Source organism: Thamnophis sirtalis, unplaced genomic scaffold, assembly GCF_051295495.1.
Source record: "Thamnophis sirtalis isolate CommonGarterSnake01/CBP01778 unplaced genomic scaffold, rThaSir2_p1.2 scaffold_2, whole genome shotgun sequence".
NCBI lineage: Eukaryota > Metazoa > Chordata > Lepidosauria > Squamata > Natricidae > Thamnophis > Thamnophis sirtalis.
In genome coordinates this window covers 9,109,330-9,127,890 of record NW_028261382.1, presented here as the reverse complement: position 1 = coordinate 9,127,890, position 18,561 = coordinate 9,109,330, and the positions used below count along the sequence as shown (strand labels likewise).

The window sequence follows — 18,561 nt, the reverse complement described above, 5'->3', positions numbered from 1 at the left end:
CACTGTTAAAACATGTCAATGTTACTGAATTATTTTCTTATTAAGCTGGGTTTAGTCACATGGAATCCAAATAAGCTGATGAAATATTGACTGCATGAATCTGTTTTAATTTCTTGTAATGCCAGTCCATTTAGTCTGCTCCACTCTGTGAAGACTGTTCAACTTTTTATTTGTCACTGTTAGTCACATTTCTACAGTCACATATTTTCACCTGGCAGACAAGATAGCTAGCACATACTTTGTGATTTACATGGGTGCTTTCATACTTCAATTTAAAAGAGACAGTCCTAATATGTTTGTTTTTATCTGCTTGTATAGCCTGGTTTTAAATGTAGAGGTCACAGCACATCTTCAGAAAGGAAACAGAATTTGCAGAAGAAAAATGAGAAACCAGTAATCACAAGCCAGTCAAACAGAGTAGAGCAGAGCCCTGAACTGCTATATTTTGGGGTAACTCTTTCATTAATCTTGTTTATGACAGCTTTCATTCACTAAGACAAGCAGAGATTTTGACTTGGTGGACAGCTGCATCTTAATGTGTCCTGCTTGCTGATTTTAAAGCATTAAAAACTTATTTTTTGAATTACCAGTAACATTTTTCAATTTGTTTCCAATCTATCCTGGCATGTGATAACAATATCTTTCCTGCAAATTCCAATCTAGTTTCATGCTTATATCCCTTTTGATACCATTCATGTGCATTTGCCAGTTTCTACCAATCTTTTAACTGAGTAACGCCTTCCTTGCAAAATACAAATATTCTGTCCTGTGAATTTCAGTTAATGAATTTTCCAAATTTTTTTGTTCAGGATGAAGAAGAGTTCCCGGAGCTAAATTGCGATAGCGGACATTCTAAAGCTAAGAACATGCAGCTGAAGCACACACCCAAAATGGTAAATTACGCTATTATATTTGGAGGATAGAACTGTGATGAGGTTATTTTTCTTTTTTAGATTTAGATTTTAGATTTTATTAATATTTGTAGGCCGCCCTTTTCCCTGAGGGGACTCAGGGCGGCTCACATAAAATCAGGGAGGGGGAATACAAACATTGACATAGAGACATATAATAAAATAGCAAGCAACATACATTCATCATTCGGGAGGGGCGCCTATCCTTGTCCCCAGGCCTGACGGGCTAGCCAGTTCTTAAGGGCTGTGCGGAAGGCCTGGACGGTGGAGAGGGTACGAATCTCCACGGGGAGCTCGTTCCAAAGGGTCGGGGCTACTACTGAGAAGGCCCTCCTCCTTGTAGTTGCCAGCCGGCACTGGCTGGCCGATGGAATACGGAGGAGGCCTAATCTATGAGATCTTATTGGTCTTATTGGTCGCAGGGAGGTAATTGGCAGAAGGCGGTCTCTCAAGTATTCAGATCCACTACCATGCAGGGCTTTATGGGTGACTAATAACACCTTGAAGCGCATCCGGAGATCGACAGGTAGCCAGCGCAGCTCGCGGAGGATAGGTGTTATGTGGGTGAACCGAGGTGCACCCACGATCACTCGCGCGGCCGCGTTCTGTACTAGCTGAAGTCGCCGGATGCTCTTCAAGGGCAGCCCCATGTAGAGCACATTGCAGTATTCCAGCCTAGAGGTCACAAGGGCCCGAGTGACTGTTGTGAGAGCCTCCCGATTCAGGTAGCCTCCCGATTCAGGTAGGGTTTTCAATACATTCTGGCTGGTTTTTAATGAGCAACAAAAGTGAGCAGAACTGTTCCTTGGGAACACACACAAACACAAAAGCAATAGACTGGCATTGTGAAGAGCGCAACGTTTGATTTCTTAAGAGCCGGATTTTCAGTTTGGTTGGGAGACTACAGGCAATATAGTGAAGGTTCTGCAGCAACCCCAAATCCCACAGACTTGCTAAGGTAGCAACCAGGCATCGAGTTCAGCAGAGAGACTTTAGCATACCTTAACTATGTGCATCTTTGGGGATGCACTCAGAAACGCATTTTGGGTGCAGCACAAACCAAAATCAAGAACCTGTCTTTCTCAATCAAATGATGGTTGCTAATTTTGAGTGCCTCTAAACTAGGAATTGCATTTTATTAAGTTAAATAGAATTCTTTATAGAATAGAGTATAATTCTTTATTGGCCAAGTGTGATTGGACACACAAGGAATTTGTCTTTGGTGCATAGGCTCTCAGTGTTCATAAGGAGAATAAAATGCATTCATCAAGAATAAAAGGCACAACACTTAGTGATAGTCAAGGTTACTAATAAGCTATCAAACCATACTAGTAAATAGCAATAGCAATAGCAGTTAGACTTATATACCGCTTCATAGGGCTTTCAGCCCTCTCTAAGCGGTTTACAGAGTCTGCATATCACCCCCACATTCTGGGTCCTCATTTCACCTACCTCGGAAGGATGGAAGGCTGAGTCAACCTTGAGCCGGTGAGATTAGAACCGCTGAACTGCAGATAACAGTCAGCTGTAGTGGCCTTCAGTACTGCACCCTAACCACTGCGCCACCTCGGCTCTATAAAACAATATAAATTGAAAGACACAACATGGTTATAGTTATAATTGGGAAGAAATAGATACTAGGAAGGAAGAGAAGACTAATAGTAATAACACAGTCTTAGTAAATTATTTGACAGTGTTGTGGGAATTAGTTGTTAAGCAGAGGGATGGCATCCGGGGGGAAAAACTGTCCTTGTGTCTAGTTGTTCTGGTGTGCAGTGCCCTATAGCGTTGTTTTGAGGACAGAAGTTGAATCAATTTATGTCCAGGATGTGAGGGGTCTGTAGATATTTTCACAAATAAGGTTTTAACCACTGCGCCAAGGTGGCGCAGTGGTTAAAAAGCAGCACTGCAGGCTACTGCTAGATCAGCAGGTCAGCGGTTCAAATCCCACCGGCTCAGGGTTGACTCAGCCTTCCATCCTTCCGAGGTGGGTAAAATGAGGACCCAGATTGTTGGGGGCAATATGCTGACTCTCTGTAAACCGCTTAGAGAGGCCTGAAAGGCCTATGAAGCGGTATATAAGCCTACTGCTATTACTGCTATTTAAGTATAATTAAGAGATGTTAGCAGACAATTGCACATTACAATTCAAATCCTAGCTTTATTTCAGCATTGTTAGGCATCTTATAGCAATAGCAAAAAAATACAGTATTTTTCAGAGTATAAAATGTACCTCCCCCCCCAAAAAAAGGCTGAAAATTTGGGTGCATCTTATACACTGAATGTAGCCCCACCCACCCATCGGCCCACACCCTTTGGCCTCTGCCTCCCAGCAATTTAACTCTTTGCAGCAAACAGGGCTTGCAGAGGCCTCAATAAGTTATAGCAATCCCTGCAGCCTCTAACAGCTGATGATGGGGAGAAATTGAAAGTGAAACTAGCTGTTTGCTCCACATGGCAAATTGCTGGGTGGCAGATATATTTTTTCTTGTGCTAAACAGGCTGTTTGCTGCAAAGAGGCAAGTCAACAACTATAAATGCCTATAGAATGTTCAAATCATTAGACTTATTTTTAAAAGACTTCTTTATTATTGTTCTAAACAACTTAACAAAATGAAGAAGCTTTTTAAAATAAAAGCTTGATCTGAAGAGGCCTAGTGCTATTCTTTTAAATAGCAGAGAATAACTACCAGAAAACACATTTCAACAGCATCTGTACAAGTATAGTCTGAAATATAACACTACAAACTCTGTATATTGTCTGTACTGTTTGTTGCTAGGAGGCAAATTGCTGGGAGGCAGAGGCAGATTTTTTCCCCTTGTTTTCCTCCCCAAACTCTAGGTGCATCTTATACTTTGGAGCGTCTTATACTCTGAAAAATACGTTATATACCGCTTCACAGGGCTTTTACAGCCCTCTCTAAGTGGTTTACAGAGTCAACCTATTGGGTCCTCATTTGGGTCCTCATTTTGCCAACCTTGGAAGGATGGAAAGCTGAGTCAACCTTGAGTCAGTGAGAATCAAACCGCTAGCAGTCATCCAAATTAGCCTGCTGTACAGCATTCTAACCACTGTGCCACCATAACTGATGAGGTGAACACAAAACAAACCATCCACTTGGGAAAAACACTAGATAAAGAAGCAAGATCAGCTCTAGGAACACAGATGTATGATTAGCTGCTGATTATGCTTTTTTTTTTTAACACTACATCCCCTTTATACTTATCACCATATCCTCTTTCCTTAGTTGGATGATCTACCTGAAAATTCTCCAATCAACATAGTACAGACTCCGATCCCCATCACCACCTCTGTTCCCAAAAGAGCAAAAAGTCAAAAGAAGAAAGCTCTCGCAGCAGCACTGGCTACTGCCCAGGAGTATTCAGAAATTAGCATGGAGCAGAGAAAGCTTCAGGTCTGTTTTAATGGTGTAATGGAAATGCATTCTGGCTTTCGATCCAGGTGGGCAGATTGCAGTGTTTGATGTTGGAAAGGGTTGGATGGGGTGAAGAGAAGGACCAGGGGAGACATGTGATAAGTCTTCCAATATTTGAAGGGCTGCCACAGAGGTGGGGGTGGGGGACTCAAGCTATTTTCCAAGGCACCCGAAGGCCAGACAAGGAATAAATGATGGAAACTGAACAAGGAGAGATTCAACCTAGAAATAAGGAGGAACCTTCTGACAGTGAGAACAATCAATCCATGGAACAGAAGTTGCCTTCGGAAGTTGTGGGAGCTTCATCACTGGAGGCTTTCAAGAAAGATTGAACTGCCATTTGTCAGAAATGGTGTAGGGTCTCCTGCTTGAGCAGGAGGGGGGGTTGGACTAGATGACCTACAAGGTCCCTTCCAACTCTGTTAATCTGAGGTCCCTAAACTCAGGTGCCTACTAATCCTGCAAGAAAATTCCCTGCAGTAAATGAAATGCTACATAACCTTTTGGGAATTTGTAATCTTGTTTTCTGTTTATCATCTCTCAGGTAGTCCTCAACTTACAGCAATTCATTTAATGACGTTCACTTAGAAGTGATCAAAGTTACAACGGAACTGGGGAAAAAGTTATTTATGACTGTTTTTTCACACGATCACTGCAGCATTCCTCCGATCACATGATCAAAATTCAGACATTTGGCAACTGGCTCATATTTATGATGGTTGCAGTGTCCCCGGGGTTATGCGTCTCCCTTTTACGACCTTCTGACACTCAAAAGTTAATGGGGAAGCCAGATTCACTCCACCACTGTGTTACTAACTTGACAACTGCAGTGATTCACTTAACAAATGGGGCAAAAAAAGTGGTAAAACGGGTCAAAACTCGCTCAACAAATGTCTCGCTTAACAACAGAAATGTTGGGTTCAATTGTGGTTGTAAGTCAAGGACTACCTGTCCAGATTCCTTAATGAGCTTGTTCCTACGGTAAAATTCACTGCTAGCTTCACATACACACACACACACCCCGGTTTTACGTTCAAAAGAATAGAACAGCCGGCAATACCAGAGAAACCAGGACGGCCTGATTGAAACGATCCCTTTGGCCACCAAAAGTGACATCTCGCCTTGTCATCCCGCGTCTAGGAAGCCGTTTCAAAAGCAGCCGGAAAGAAGAGTAAAACTCCCGTGCAGTTAGACTTGGGGGACATGCTGGCTGCGCTTGAAAAACAGCAGCAGGCGATGAAGGCCCGTCAGATCACAAACACCAGGCCCCTCTCCTACACAGGTGGGTGTGTCTCCCTATGCCACTCCTGCGTAGCCGCGCAGTTCTCCAGCGTCTCTTCCGTCAGGGAGAGAACCGGTGAAATAAATGCATTGTCTCCTTCTGGTTTGGAATCCTTTAGAACAGGGATGTCAAAACTCGATTTCATTGAGGGCCGTATCCGGGTTGTGTTTAACCTCTGGAGGGAGGGGCTAGGGGAGTGTGGCCACCTTGACGCAATGGTGGGATTCAAATAATTTAACAACCGGTTCCCTAATGACCAGCTGGGTAGGCGTGGCTCGGTGGTCATGTGATTGGGTGGGCGTAGCCAACTCAACATCACTCAGGTCGATGGGCACTTCGCCTTAGCTCTTACAATGTAATCAGGGTTAACCGGAGAGACAGTTTCTGTAAGCAGGTCAACAAAGATGAGGCTAGAAACAACACCAGAATGTTTCTTTCCTGCCTTTCTTACAAGATTAGCCCTGTAAAGTGGGGAAAAACAAAAGGAGATTTCTTCCAACAACTGGTTCTCCGGACTGCCTGGAAAGTTACCAACCGGTTCTCCCAAATAGGTGCGAACCGGCTGAATCCCACAACTGACTTGACGTCACTCGTGTCGGGGGGGTCTGTGCTGGCCCGAGTGCTCTGCCTGCGAAAACAGGAGCCCGAGCTCTGTTTTCAGCAGCGGCGGCCTCCTGAGTCCCCATCCCAGCGAAAACGGAGTTTGGGAGAACCACATGCGGCATTCCCAAGCTCCATTTTCACTGGCCGAGGCACTGCGGGCCACTCCACTGTTTCTAGGTCGACCCCCCCCGCAGGCCAGATCTAAGCACCCCATGGGCCGGATCCAGCCCATGGGCCTTGAGTTTGACATCCCTGCTTTAGAAGTACAGTGTGACACCCCGCTGTAGCCCAAATCCCTTCGCCATGGATAAACAGTTGACTATTCTCCATGCAAAATGTTTCTTTGAGCCTTGGGATGCAATTGTGGTTTGACTTCATGCATCGCACTAAGGCAGAATTCTGTGGTATTGTGCAACTCCAGATATTTTGATTTGTAGACCAAAATTCCTGTGGTGTGGACCAAGCTAATGATGGTGTTGTGGGACATTTGGTGAGGGTTTTTTTTTTTTTAGAAGTTATCAAAAGGAATTGACATACTTATCTTTATAAACCTGGTGTTCAGCTTGTTTCTATTCTTTCTCCATAATTACTTTCTTGGAACGAGAGATAATCTCCAAACAGCAGCATCTCACTGCATCATTTCCTTGCTGTTGTAATCTGGTTTTTTAATTCCAGGGAAGGGAAAAGGCATTTTAATGAGAAGGGAGGAGGTGGGAGGAGAGTAAACCACGGGGGAAATGCCCAGCGGCCTCCATTCAGCCATTGCATGCATTTTTGGTTTGGTTTGTCTTCAGTTGGCAGTCCAGTTCCTTTCCACACCAAAGAATCCCCCAGCCGAAAGTCCTTCTCCAAAGGGCAGCAGTCATCAGTGGGTTGCATTAACCCTTTGGATTCCACTAGCCCAAAAGTGAAACGAGGAAAAGAAAGAGAACTCTCAAAGTTGAAGCGTCCAACAGCACTGAAAAAGGTAAAAATGAGTTTCCTAAAGTGGAGCTTTCGACTTTAAAAATACCGGGGGCAATGATGGCAACGTTATGGCCTGTGGCAGGGGTTTCAAGTTTCAAGTTTATTAGAAATTTGTATGCCACCCACTCCCAGGGGACTCTGGGCGGCTCACAACAGACAAGAAACATTTGAATTTAAAAATAGAATAAGAAAATAAAAAATACAGCATTAAAATTCATTCCATCTAAACGGGGCTGGATATCAATCAACAGCCCCAGGCCTGCCGGAACAGCCAGGTCTTAACGGCTTTACGGAAAGCCAGGAGAGTGGGAAGGGTCCGGATCTCTGCAGGTAGATCGTTCCACAGGGCCGGCGCAGCAACAGAGAAGGCCCTCCCGCGGGGAGTCGCCAGCCGGCATTGTCCGGTTGACGGCACCCAGAGGAGGCCCAACCTGTGTGATCTTATTGGTCGTTGGGAGGTGAATGGCAGGAGGCAGTCTCTCAGGTAGCCAAGTCCTAAACCATGAAGGGCTTTAAAAGTAAAAGTGGGTGGGTTGCTGCCAGCATTACTGCTGGTTCGGTGTGCAAAATATTGCAGATTTGCATCTAAAAATGTCTGCGCATACGCAAAACATTTAAAAAGGGGGAAAATACCTTTCTGCAATGAAAATTGTTCTGCGCATGCGCAGAACTAAAAATCAAGATGGCAACTTCTTCTTTTGTATTTTTCCAAAATATACTTCTCTGTTTTAATAAGGGGCTTTACTTTCTGTATGAAAACGCCTTAGAGTAACGCTGCCAGCATTACTGCTGGTTCGGCGTGCAAAATATTGCAGATTTGCATCTAAAAATGTCTGCTCATACTCAAAACATTTAAAAAGGGGAAAAATACATTTCTGCAATGAAAACTGTTCTGCGCATGTGCAGAACTAAAAATCAAGATGGCAACTTCTTCTTTTGTATTTTTCCAAAATATACTTCTCTGTTTTAATAAGGGGCTTTACTTTCTGTATGAAAACGCCTTAGAGTAACGCCTTCAAATAATCAAGTTTGAAATAAGGTATAAAAACCAATGTACTGGGTGGAGCCCAGTAGTTCAGATTTTGGTGTGTGAACACGCTGAACTCGATGCATCCATAAACCTGTCTCTCTTGCACCTTCGTGGTCTTGCGTCCTGTTTTTCTTGAGCATTGTGGCGAAAGCCTCAATTTGCTGCAACAGTAGGAGAACCGGTTCAGGGGCGTGGCAGGCCTGGGTCACTGCCAGTTCCAGCGACCCAGGCTGCCAATTTACTACCTATTTGGCCGAACTGGGCCAAACCGGTAGGAACCCACCTCTGTCCTGTGGCCTTGAACTCCCAGAATTCCTGAGCCGGCGAGAAATATTCACCATTGGGTTTATTTCAGATTATTTTGAAAGAGAGAGAAGAAAAGAAAGGACGGTTGACCACAGACCACAGCCTTTTGGGAGGTGATGAGGAGCAAGAGGTGCCACTGACTTCCAACCAGGCAGAAGAACTAACATCTCAAGAAGGTTAGCTCAACCTGACACTTGTCTTTATATTAATATGTGCCATAGCCACAACCAAACACAAGTTTAATGGGCTTTTAATTCAGTAAAAAAAATCAACCTGGAACTTTCTGGATTCAGTTGCTCATGGAAACAATGGTCTAAAATAGTTTATTGCAATTGATGGTGTAACATTCCTCTCCACAAGACTTTAAATTGGCAAGCAAGAGATGACATGTGACTGTTCTGTTCATTAAACCTGTACGTTACTTTCTTAAATAATTTCCTGGGAGAGGTTTTTTTTTTTTTTTTTAAAGTCCTTTGGAATTTCTGATCCTGGTGTATGAAGAAAGACGTGTAAACTTAGTATTTCTGAGGATTATGATGAGATGGAAGTAGAAATAATGGAGGATTTGAATAATAGATTAGAACTTTATTGTCACTTTAAATGCAGACTATCAGCATACAGTGAAATGAAATTTTGTTGCATTCAGCTCTCAAAGGATTATGCATTGCACCCACACGTACACACACACATGTGACACAGAAGAACAATAAAAATAAAATTTCCACGCTGCAATTTTACGAACGGATGACTGGTGTGTTTTGTCTCGTCTCTTCCAGAAACTGGTCTGAGTGTGCCGAGTGACACCTCCCTCTCTCCAGCAAGCCAGAATTCTCCCTACTGCATGACTCCCGTCTCCCAAGGTTCACCAGCAAGTTCAGGCATAGGAAGCCCCATGGCATCGTCAACCATAACCAAAATCCACAGCAAGCGATTCAGAGAGTAAGCTTTGCATTCTGTAGGACTTATTCAAAGAAAACAGGCTGGCTTAAGGAGAATGAATTTAAATTCTTAATAGGGGAGGCATTTCTGTTCCACCTAAATAGATTCTAGCTTTTGGAAGCATCAGCTACCTGAGCTCAGACAAAGTTGCTTCTGGAATTGCTTCTTTGGATGTCTTTAGCCAGGCATATGTCTTGTTTTGGAATAAGTTATCCAGGTGCAGGTGACTGGCTTCCAACAAATGAAAAGATTTGGTATTGGCTCATCAAGTTAAGCAGATTAAAAAGTATTTGTAGGTGAAAGAGACAGGTATGTTCTCATGTCTTCATCTTTATTACTGCCTTGGAGCTGAAAAACATGCATCAAATATAAAGTACATACCAGATGCATATAGAAAAATGTATATATAGGGGTTGTTTTAAAGACAAGTGGATTCAACAGACAATGTAGGGGTCAAGGCTATCTCAGATTAAACTTGATGCTTTATTTTTATTTATTAAATTTGTTTGCCACTCAATGTCATTAGAAGGGAACTGTGTTGTTAAGTAGGATTGCTTCGCTTACTTTCAGAACAGCCCGTTCTCCTGTCTTTCTGCATTAGGTTTCATTTATCAATGCATAATCTTACAAGGATTATTTCTGATTGACTGTGAAGGTTCTCAGTCATCCAGGTCTTGGTTGTCCCAAAGGGGCTTTTTCAAAAGACAACTGAACTTTGTTTTTCCTCGAAGACGTTTCGCTCCTCACCCAAGAAGCGTCTTCCATTCGCTTCTAGACCCGAAGAAGCTTCTTGGATGAGAAGGGAAATATCTTCAAGGGAAACCAAAGTCCATTTGCCTTTTGAAAAAGCACGTTTGGGATTATTACCGATGCTTTTGCACCTGGAACTGCTTCATGCAGCATCCATGCAATCTGCTTGCAAATAAGAGAATTGCTCTAGGAAATAAGTTTCAAACAGTACAGAGCCCATGGAGACTTTAAGCAAAGGAGGAATGTGTAGGTAGTACTTGGATTTGGATTTATTCGATTTGTATGCCGCCCTATTCCCAAAGGGACTCAGGGAGGCTGAACAAAAGCCAAGGGGAGGGGAGAACAATACAGAAAGGTAAGACAAAAACAAAACAGGACAATACAAACAATTTAAAAAACACAACAAGCACAGCCAATTCGAGTAGGGGTGGAACTCAACAACCCCAGGCCTGCTGGGACAGCCAGGTCTTAACGGCTATACGGAAGGCCTGAAGGGTGGCGAGGGTCCGAATCTCCACAGGGAGATTGTTCCAGAGGGCCGGAGCAGCCACAGAGAAGGCCCTCCTCCAGGTGGTCAACAGCCGGCACTGGCCGGTAGATGGAATTCGGAGGAGGCCTACTCTGTGGGATCTAATGGGTCTATGGGAGGTAATTGGCAGAAGGCGGTCTCTCAAGTACCCAGATCCAATACCATGTAGGGCTTTATAAGTGATAACTAGCACCTTGAAGCGTATCCGGAGACCAATAGGCAGTCAGTGCAGCTCGCGGAGGATAGGTGTAACATAGGTGTACCGAGGCGCACCCACAATCGCTCGCGCGGCTTAGTATGTAAGAAGTACAGCTTGTAATGCAGATAACATAAAGCTAGTAAACATACACACCCCTGAACTTTTTTTCAGTCACGGCTCTCGATTCATGGCAGACAAAATTAAACGTAGTTTCAGAAAGAAATTTTTTAAAAGGATGAATGTTTCCCCCTCCTCCCCAATGCAATAGATCCAGATCAGCATTGCTGACATTTTGTCTTTTTTCTCCCGTCCTCAACGTGCAGGTACTGTAATCAAGTTCTCAGCAAAGAAATCGATGAGTGCGTGACTCTCCTGTTGCAAGAGCTTGTCAGCTTCCAAGAACGAATTTATCAGAAGGATCCCATCAAAGCCAAAGCAAAGAGGAGGCTTGTAATGGGCCTACGGGAGGTTACCAAGCACATGAAGTTAAGCAAGATCAAGTGTGTAATTATTTCTCCCAACTGTGAGAAGATTCAATCCAAAGGTACACACAGCACTTATGGGGTAACTTCTCTTTGAGTCCGAGCTTGTTTCCTTTTTAACATAGGATTATTTTGCTGATTCTTTCCCCCATTTCTGTCCTTCATACATTAAACACTCTACTGCCATCTAAGGTGCCTTATAGCAATAGCAATAGCAGTTAGACTTATATACCGCTTCATAGGGCTTTCAGCCCTCTCTAAGCGGTTTACAGAGTCAGCATATCGCCCCCACAATCTGGTTTCCTCATTTCACCCACCTCGGAAGGATGGAAGGCTGAGTCAACCCTGAGCCGGTGAGATTTGAACAGCCGAACTGCAGAACTGCAGTCAGCTGAAGTAGCCTGCAGTGCTGCATTTAACCACTGCGCCACCTCGGCTCTTTTTAAAGACACAGGATCTGCAGTTGCAGAGAAGTGAACAGGCAGACATTAAAACATTTGTGCGTTTTGAGGGGTAGGAATATCACAGAAGGCAATTGCATTTGAGAGACAATCCATTATCTTTCAAGTAACTGTCTACCTCAATCTTTTGAACTATGAAGACTGGTTTAATTTTCAAGCACCTGCCTTGCTGGTAAGTTGCCCACTGAGAATAAGTGACTCTCTCACTTTTGAACAAGCAGCATTTTGAAACCAGGAAGCAATATTTTCCTCCTCTGACTGACTGACTAGATCAGTGTTTCTCAACCTTGGCAACTTGAAGATGTCCGGACTTCAACTTCCAGAATTCCCCAGCCAGCATTCGCTGGCTGGGGAACTCTGGGAGTTGAAGTCCAGACATCTTCAAGTTGCCAAGGTTGAGAAACACTGGACTAGATGGTGCCCTTGAGTTACAAATGGCGCTTTTCATTTCCTGGAGGTGACATTTAGGCCCTTCCACATATTATGCATCAGCAAATCGCTTTTGCATTTGCAGGGTAGATGTTTATGGCCTACAGCAGATGGCAGCATCTGATTGAGATCGGGAACGGATCCCAAAAAGACTAAATGAAGTCAGAATTGCTTATTGCTTGGATGATGAGATCACCAACGTTCTCAGAACTGTAGCCTATATTGAGAAATCCTAGCAGACAGCCGTGACAACAATTTCCATACTGTTGACACCCCAAAAAAGTTCATATATGGCCCAAGATTTTCCAGAATTCCCCACCAGCAATGTTGGCTGGAAAATTCTGGGAATTAAAGTCCACGCATCTTAAAAGTTGCCAAGGTTGAGAAACAAACACCGTCTTAAGGAATTGAATTCAATCCCAGAGATCAATACTAGACATCAGTGGTGGGTTGCGCCCTAGTATGGGCACACCGGAGCCTGCCCGGAGCACCGGATACCATTCTGGTATGGTGCTCCGGAGGGCCTGCCCATCCGCCTGAGCTCCTTACTAGTCTTTTTAAGTCTTTGGGGCTTACGTGAACATGCACGGCAGCAACCGGGGCGTCGCAGAGGCTCATGGAACCTCGGGTTGGAACGGGATCTAGAACCCACCACTGCTAGTCACGTTTGAGGCACCTTCACATTAGTGCAGTGTTTGCTGATACGGCGCAATGGTTAGAACACTGTATTGCAGGCTGACTCTGCCCACTGCCAGGCGTTCGATTCTGAACAGCTTAAGCTGTTGAGTCATCATTCTGAGGTCATTAAAATGAGGATCCAGATTGTTGGGGGGAACATGCTGACTCTGTAAATCACTGAAGAGGTCTGTAAAGCATTACAAAGCGGTATATAAATCTAAGTGCTCTTGCTGTTGCTACTTCCTTCTTTTTAGCCAGCTTCAAATTCATCTGGTTTGCAAGTTTTACACACATAGAATTTTCCTCTGATTTTTGTTTGACTAACACAGTAAGTTTTTACTGGAAAGAACTTCAGTTTTTGAGTGGTTTAGACCAGTGTTTCTCAACCTTGGCAACTTGAAGATGTCTGGACTTCAATTCCCACAATTCTGGGAGTTGAAGTCCAGACATCTTCAAGTTGCCAAGGTTGCGAAACACTGGTTTAGACCTTTTAATAGAATAAATAAAATTAGTGCATTCAAGTCTGACCTCATTGTGAGGAGGTTTTTCATCTTTTTTGCTTTGTTTGTTTGTTTCTTCCTTAACGTGGCTTAAGGTGGACTAGACGAAGCTTTGTATAACGTGATCGCCATGGCTCGGGAACAAGAAATCCCTTTTGTCTTTGCCCTCGGACGCAAAGCGCTGGGCCGCTGCGTAAACAAGTTAGTTCCCGTCAGCGTGGTGGGCATCTTCAATTTTTCAGGCGCTGAGGTAAGGGCTTCTCGGTCACCTCTGGAAGGATGGAGTTCATTGTCTATGACATTCCTAACCCAGCCAACAATGCCTGAAAATAAATGCATTCTTTTTCTGTGTTTTAGAATAAGGGGGCATTTGGGTGTGTGGTGTTTCTTTCCCAAATCTTTGAAGTGGGTTTGGTGCTCATACTCCTCTCCATAGAAACAACTAGGAGATATCCTATTTAAAAAATAAAAATAAAAACCAACCTTGGTGTAATCAAAAGGACATGTAGATGTGCATATTTTTATATTTTATATTTATGTAGAGCCAGTTTGGTCTAGTGGTTAAGGCACCAGGCTAGAAACCAGGTGACTGTGAATTCTAGTCTGGCCTTAGGCATGAAAGACAGCTGGATGATTTTGGACCATTCATCAGGAGACCTTGAATTCTAGTCCCACCTAGCCACGAAAGCCAGCTGGGTGAAGTTGAGCTGATCACTCTCAACCCAACTCACCAGAGGGTGGTGGTTGTGGGGAAAATAGGAGTAGGAGGGAGCATTGTCTGTGTTTGGAGCCTTGGGTAATTTATAAAAATAATATTGTGGCCAATGGAGCTGGCAGCAGATTCGGACAGTGAGAAGGTTGGGGAGGAACGTGGGCCAGTCCTGGAGTCTGGGGAAGGCTCTGAGGAGGGCTCTGTGTCAGAGGCAGAGGGAGCCAGAGCCGTCTGACAGTTATCAGCTGCCTTCTGAGTCAGACATCAGTGAGGCAGACAAACAGCTGGAGCCTGTTCCCAGTGTGCGCATGCGCAGAATTGGCAGACGAAGGGAACAGCTAAAGAACAGGAGTCGATTTGGGGGAGTAAGGCCACAGGTGGATGATGAATGGCCCCTCCAGAGGAAATAAAAGAGGGAAAGAGGAGTGGAGTTTGCTGGAGACAATTAGTTTGCTTAATTGGCTTGTGACTCTCCGAGACTCCTTGCCAGGTTTTGCAGATATCGGCCTGGCAGCTCTCCAAGCCAGATAAGGTCTGTGACTGTAAATCCTCCCTTGAAAGACTTTGCTGGATGTGAATGAGCAGAATTCACAGGAAATTAATAAAACCGGGACTTTGCTTCATGCTCTTTTGGGAAGCTTAAGTCAGAGCAAATAATAAAGGTGGGATATAAATACCTACACCTTAAAACAGTTTTTATTTGTTTGTGTATTGTACAAATAACATTTAAGGGGGCGAAACAAACACGAAACCTTCCAAGAAAGCATTGCAAGCCAATCTGGAAGCCTCTGGTGGTAGTTCTCCATCTCTTAGTGGGCTCTTTGTCTTCTAGAACCTCTTTAATAAACTGGTCTCTCTGACTGAAGAGGCCAGGAAAGCCTACCGAGATATGGTTTCAGCCATGGAGCAAGAGCAGGAGGAGGCCTTGAAGAACATTAAGAAGGTGCCTCACCACATGGGCCATTCCCGGAACCCTTCGGCAGCCAGCGCCATCTCCTTCTGCAGTGTGATTTCAGAGCCCATTTCGGAGGTGAACGAGAAGGAATACGGTAAGCTTGCATCTCAAAACAATGCCTATTCTTAACATTTTCCATCTTCTAGTCTCCCTTTAGTTCACCGCTGGGTGATATTTTCTTCATGGCAAAGCTATGTTTTTGCCTCTTGACCAAATTTACTTCATAACCACCAGGGCTCAGTGGCTAAGACTAAGCTGAGTTTGTCGATCGGAAAAGTCGGCAGTTTGGCGATTCAAATCCCTAGTGCCAAGTAACTGAGTGAGCTCCCATTACCTGTCCCAGCTTCTGCCAACCTAGCAGTTCGAAAGCACGTAAAAATGCAAGTAGGACAATAGGAACCCCCTTTGGTGGGAAGATCACAGCGTTCTGTGCCTCTTCAGCGTTTACTCATGCTGGCCACATGACCACCGAGACGTCTTCAGACAGCGCTGGCTCTTCGGCTTTGAAACAGAGATGAGCACCGCCCCCTAGAGTCAGGAACGACCAGCACATATGTGCGAGGGGAACCTTTACCTTTAACCACCTTGGAATGTTACAATTTCCTACAGCCCGTCCTTCTGGATTGTCTGTTTGATTCTGTGTCTGAAGCTAGATATAATGGATTCACGTGGTAGATTTCGGAAAGCAATTATGGACCTTTTACAGCCTGTGGACTTCATCTCCCAGGTGGCGCAGTGGTTAAATGCAGCACTGCAGGCTACTTCAGCTGACTGTAGTTCTGCAGTTCGGCTGTTCAAATCTCACCAGCTCAGGGTTGACTCAGCCTTCCATCCTTCCGAGGTGGGTAAAATGAGGACCCGGATTGTTGTTGGGGGCAATATGCTGACTCTGTAAACCGCTTAGAGAGGGCTGAAAGCCCTATAAAGCGGTATATAAGTCTAACTGCTATTGCTATTCCTGAGCTAGCATTTTTGGGAATCGAAGCCCACAGGTCGTAAAAGGAGCCATAATTGGGCATCTTGTGGTAGGACAACCCTGGCATACATCTCTGGTCTTCGGAACCAGGAGTGCATAAAAGAAAGGAGAGGGGGAAGAGAAGTTCATTTACAAATGTCAGCATGGTGATCACAATTGTGTGATTATTCCACTTTTACATTTGTTTCTTATGGCACTTGTAATAAAGAGGTGGGCCTTGATTTAACTTTCCCTTGCTGGCCTCCTTGCATAGAATTTATTTATTTGACTTATATACCGCTTCATAGGGCTTTCAGCCCTCTCTAAGTGGTTTACAGATTTTTAGCAAATTGAGTCAGCAAATTTCCCCCACAGTCTGGGTCCTCATTTTACCCACCTCGGAAGGATGGAAGGCTGAGTCAACCTTGAATATTGAAGTGTAAGCTTTTGCTTTGGGTAGATTAAATTGCCTCCATATTCAACCAGCTGCATAAATCTGAAAATATGATTTTGTAAGGTTTTTTTTTTAAACTTAGGATGCAAGGCCTATGGGGTACTGCAGTTTCATAAAACAGGCTCCCAGCTAGCTCCCAGAGCAGTTTGTAGTCTGAGAATAACCCCCAGAAAAACTAAAGCAACAAAATAGGAGGCGAAAAACATTTAAGATCAGAATGGTTAAAACAATTAAGGAGCAGTGGTGTATCCACATCATCGCTTTATTTCATAATGCCCTTCAGTATGACTCCAGTTGCTGATTTGAAAACAAACAGTTAAACTCTCACAGCTAAAAAAAATTGTTTTATATTCACATACAAGTTTTATTCACGGAAACAATAGCTGGCATTCTTAGAATTGCTTCTTCCCATCCCCTTTCTTCTTAGGTTTCCTATAGACAGAAGGGTGTGTTTTTTTTTACATTTCAATTATTAGCATTTAAAGTGCTTAACTGGACAATAGTCCCACTCATGTTGTTTTGCAGCATTAAGCACTTGCTCACAATGCACAGAATTTGCGTTCAGTATTGTTAACACCACACAGCACACTGGAAACAACGCTTGTTTTTGTGACCTGTGACAGCATTTCAGTCACTGTATTGTTCAAAAGCTTTTCCTAGAATGGCGATGATGTTACCTAGAGCAGTGTTTCTCAACCTTGGCAACTTGAAGATGTCCGGACTTCAACTCCCAGAATGCATTCGCTGGCTGGGGAATTCTGGGAGTTGAAGTCCGGACATCTTCAAGTTGCCAAGGTTGAGAAACACTGACCTAGAGGTACTTGGCAGCTTGTTTTAACACAGAAATTTCTTTCCATGTTGCTTTATAGCTTTTCCCCAAATATTCTTCCATTTTTTCCCCCCGACAGAAACAAATTGGAGGAGCATGATGGAAACCTCAGATGGTTTGGAAGCCTCTGAAAACGAAAGAGAAGCGGCGTGCAAGGTTACTACTTCAGAAAAACCGGCACCCCTAATGTCACTGCTGGTAAGCCCTTATCTCTATCCGCCGTTGGCCTCATCGCCGTGGTGTCCCCGGCAAAACCCCTAAACGGGAAGGAGGAAGCAAAGCCAGATGACAACCTGGAATGGGCCTCCCAACAAAGCACAGACACCGGATCTTTAGATGGCAGCTGCCGGGACATTTTGAATTCTTCCATGACCAGTACAACCAGTACTCTTGTGCCAGGGATGCTCGAAGAAGACGAGGAGGAGGAGGAGGAAGAGGACGAGGAGGACTACGCCCACGAACCCATCTCCGAGGAAGTTCAGCTCAACAGCAGGATCGAATCGTGGGTCTCCGAGACTCAGCGGACTATGGAAACCCTCCAGCTCGGGAAGACCCTCAGCGGGGCGGAAGACGAGACCGTGGAGCAGAGCGAGGAGGAAGAATTGGAAGCCCCCGGGCAAGCCGAGGCAGTTGCCGAGAGCGAGGAATGGACATCAGACAAGGCTACGAGTAAAGCCCAACAGAAACCCAACCCCGGCACTCCTCTCGATTCAAAACACACGGACTCAAATTATATGCCATGAACTTTAAGTCCAGACTCAGGAAACTTTTACTATTTAAAAAAAAAAGAGAGAGAGAGAGAAACTAATTGTTGTAAGGATTGCAGCCATCGCTTCGTGTGCTTCATCTCGGCATTTTGCACTGTGTAACATTTAACACCCGTATTTAATTCATCCTTCTTTTTCTTTTTTGTAGCGGTCTTTATCACTTCTCCGTCGAGACCTGAGGGTTTGCATGTGTGATTAATAGTTATATCTTTTCTTAGAACAGGCTTACGTGTCGCTGAGCTTTTTTTCCCCCCCCCGTACGAGGAAACTCTTTGCACCTGATCATTTTTAAAGGCAAAACTCTCCTCAAACCGGGGGGGAAAAAAATCCTTACCTATTTTTTTAAAGCGTTGACAGTATTGACCAATATTGGCTTGCCATGAACTT

At 44.2% G+C, this 18,561-nt stretch overlaps 1 protein-coding gene across 1 annotated transcript in view; it reads left to right on the top strand.

Annotated features, from left to right (window-relative positions):
• Positions 1–18,316, top strand: part of SECISBP2L (SECIS binding protein 2 like) — a 35,787-nt gene extending 17,471 nt beyond the window's left edge. The window contains 12 exon segments of the mRNA XM_087704212.1: positions 319–450; positions 810–893; positions 4,160–4,327; positions 5,489–5,630; positions 7,028–7,200; positions 8,585–8,711; positions 9,312–9,474; positions 11,276–11,496; positions 13,598–13,752; positions 15,047–15,263; positions 17,487–17,582; positions 17,585–18,316. Of these exon segments, the coding sequence (XP_087560338.1) occupies positions 319–450; positions 810–893; positions 4,160–4,327; positions 5,489–5,630; positions 7,028–7,200; positions 8,585–8,711; positions 9,312–9,474; positions 11,276–11,496; positions 13,598–13,752; positions 15,047–15,263; positions 17,487–17,582; positions 17,585–18,150 (2,244 nt within the window). The 3' untranslated portion in view covers positions 18,151–18,316.
• The last annotated feature ends 245 nt before the right edge of the window (positions 18,317–18,561 follow it).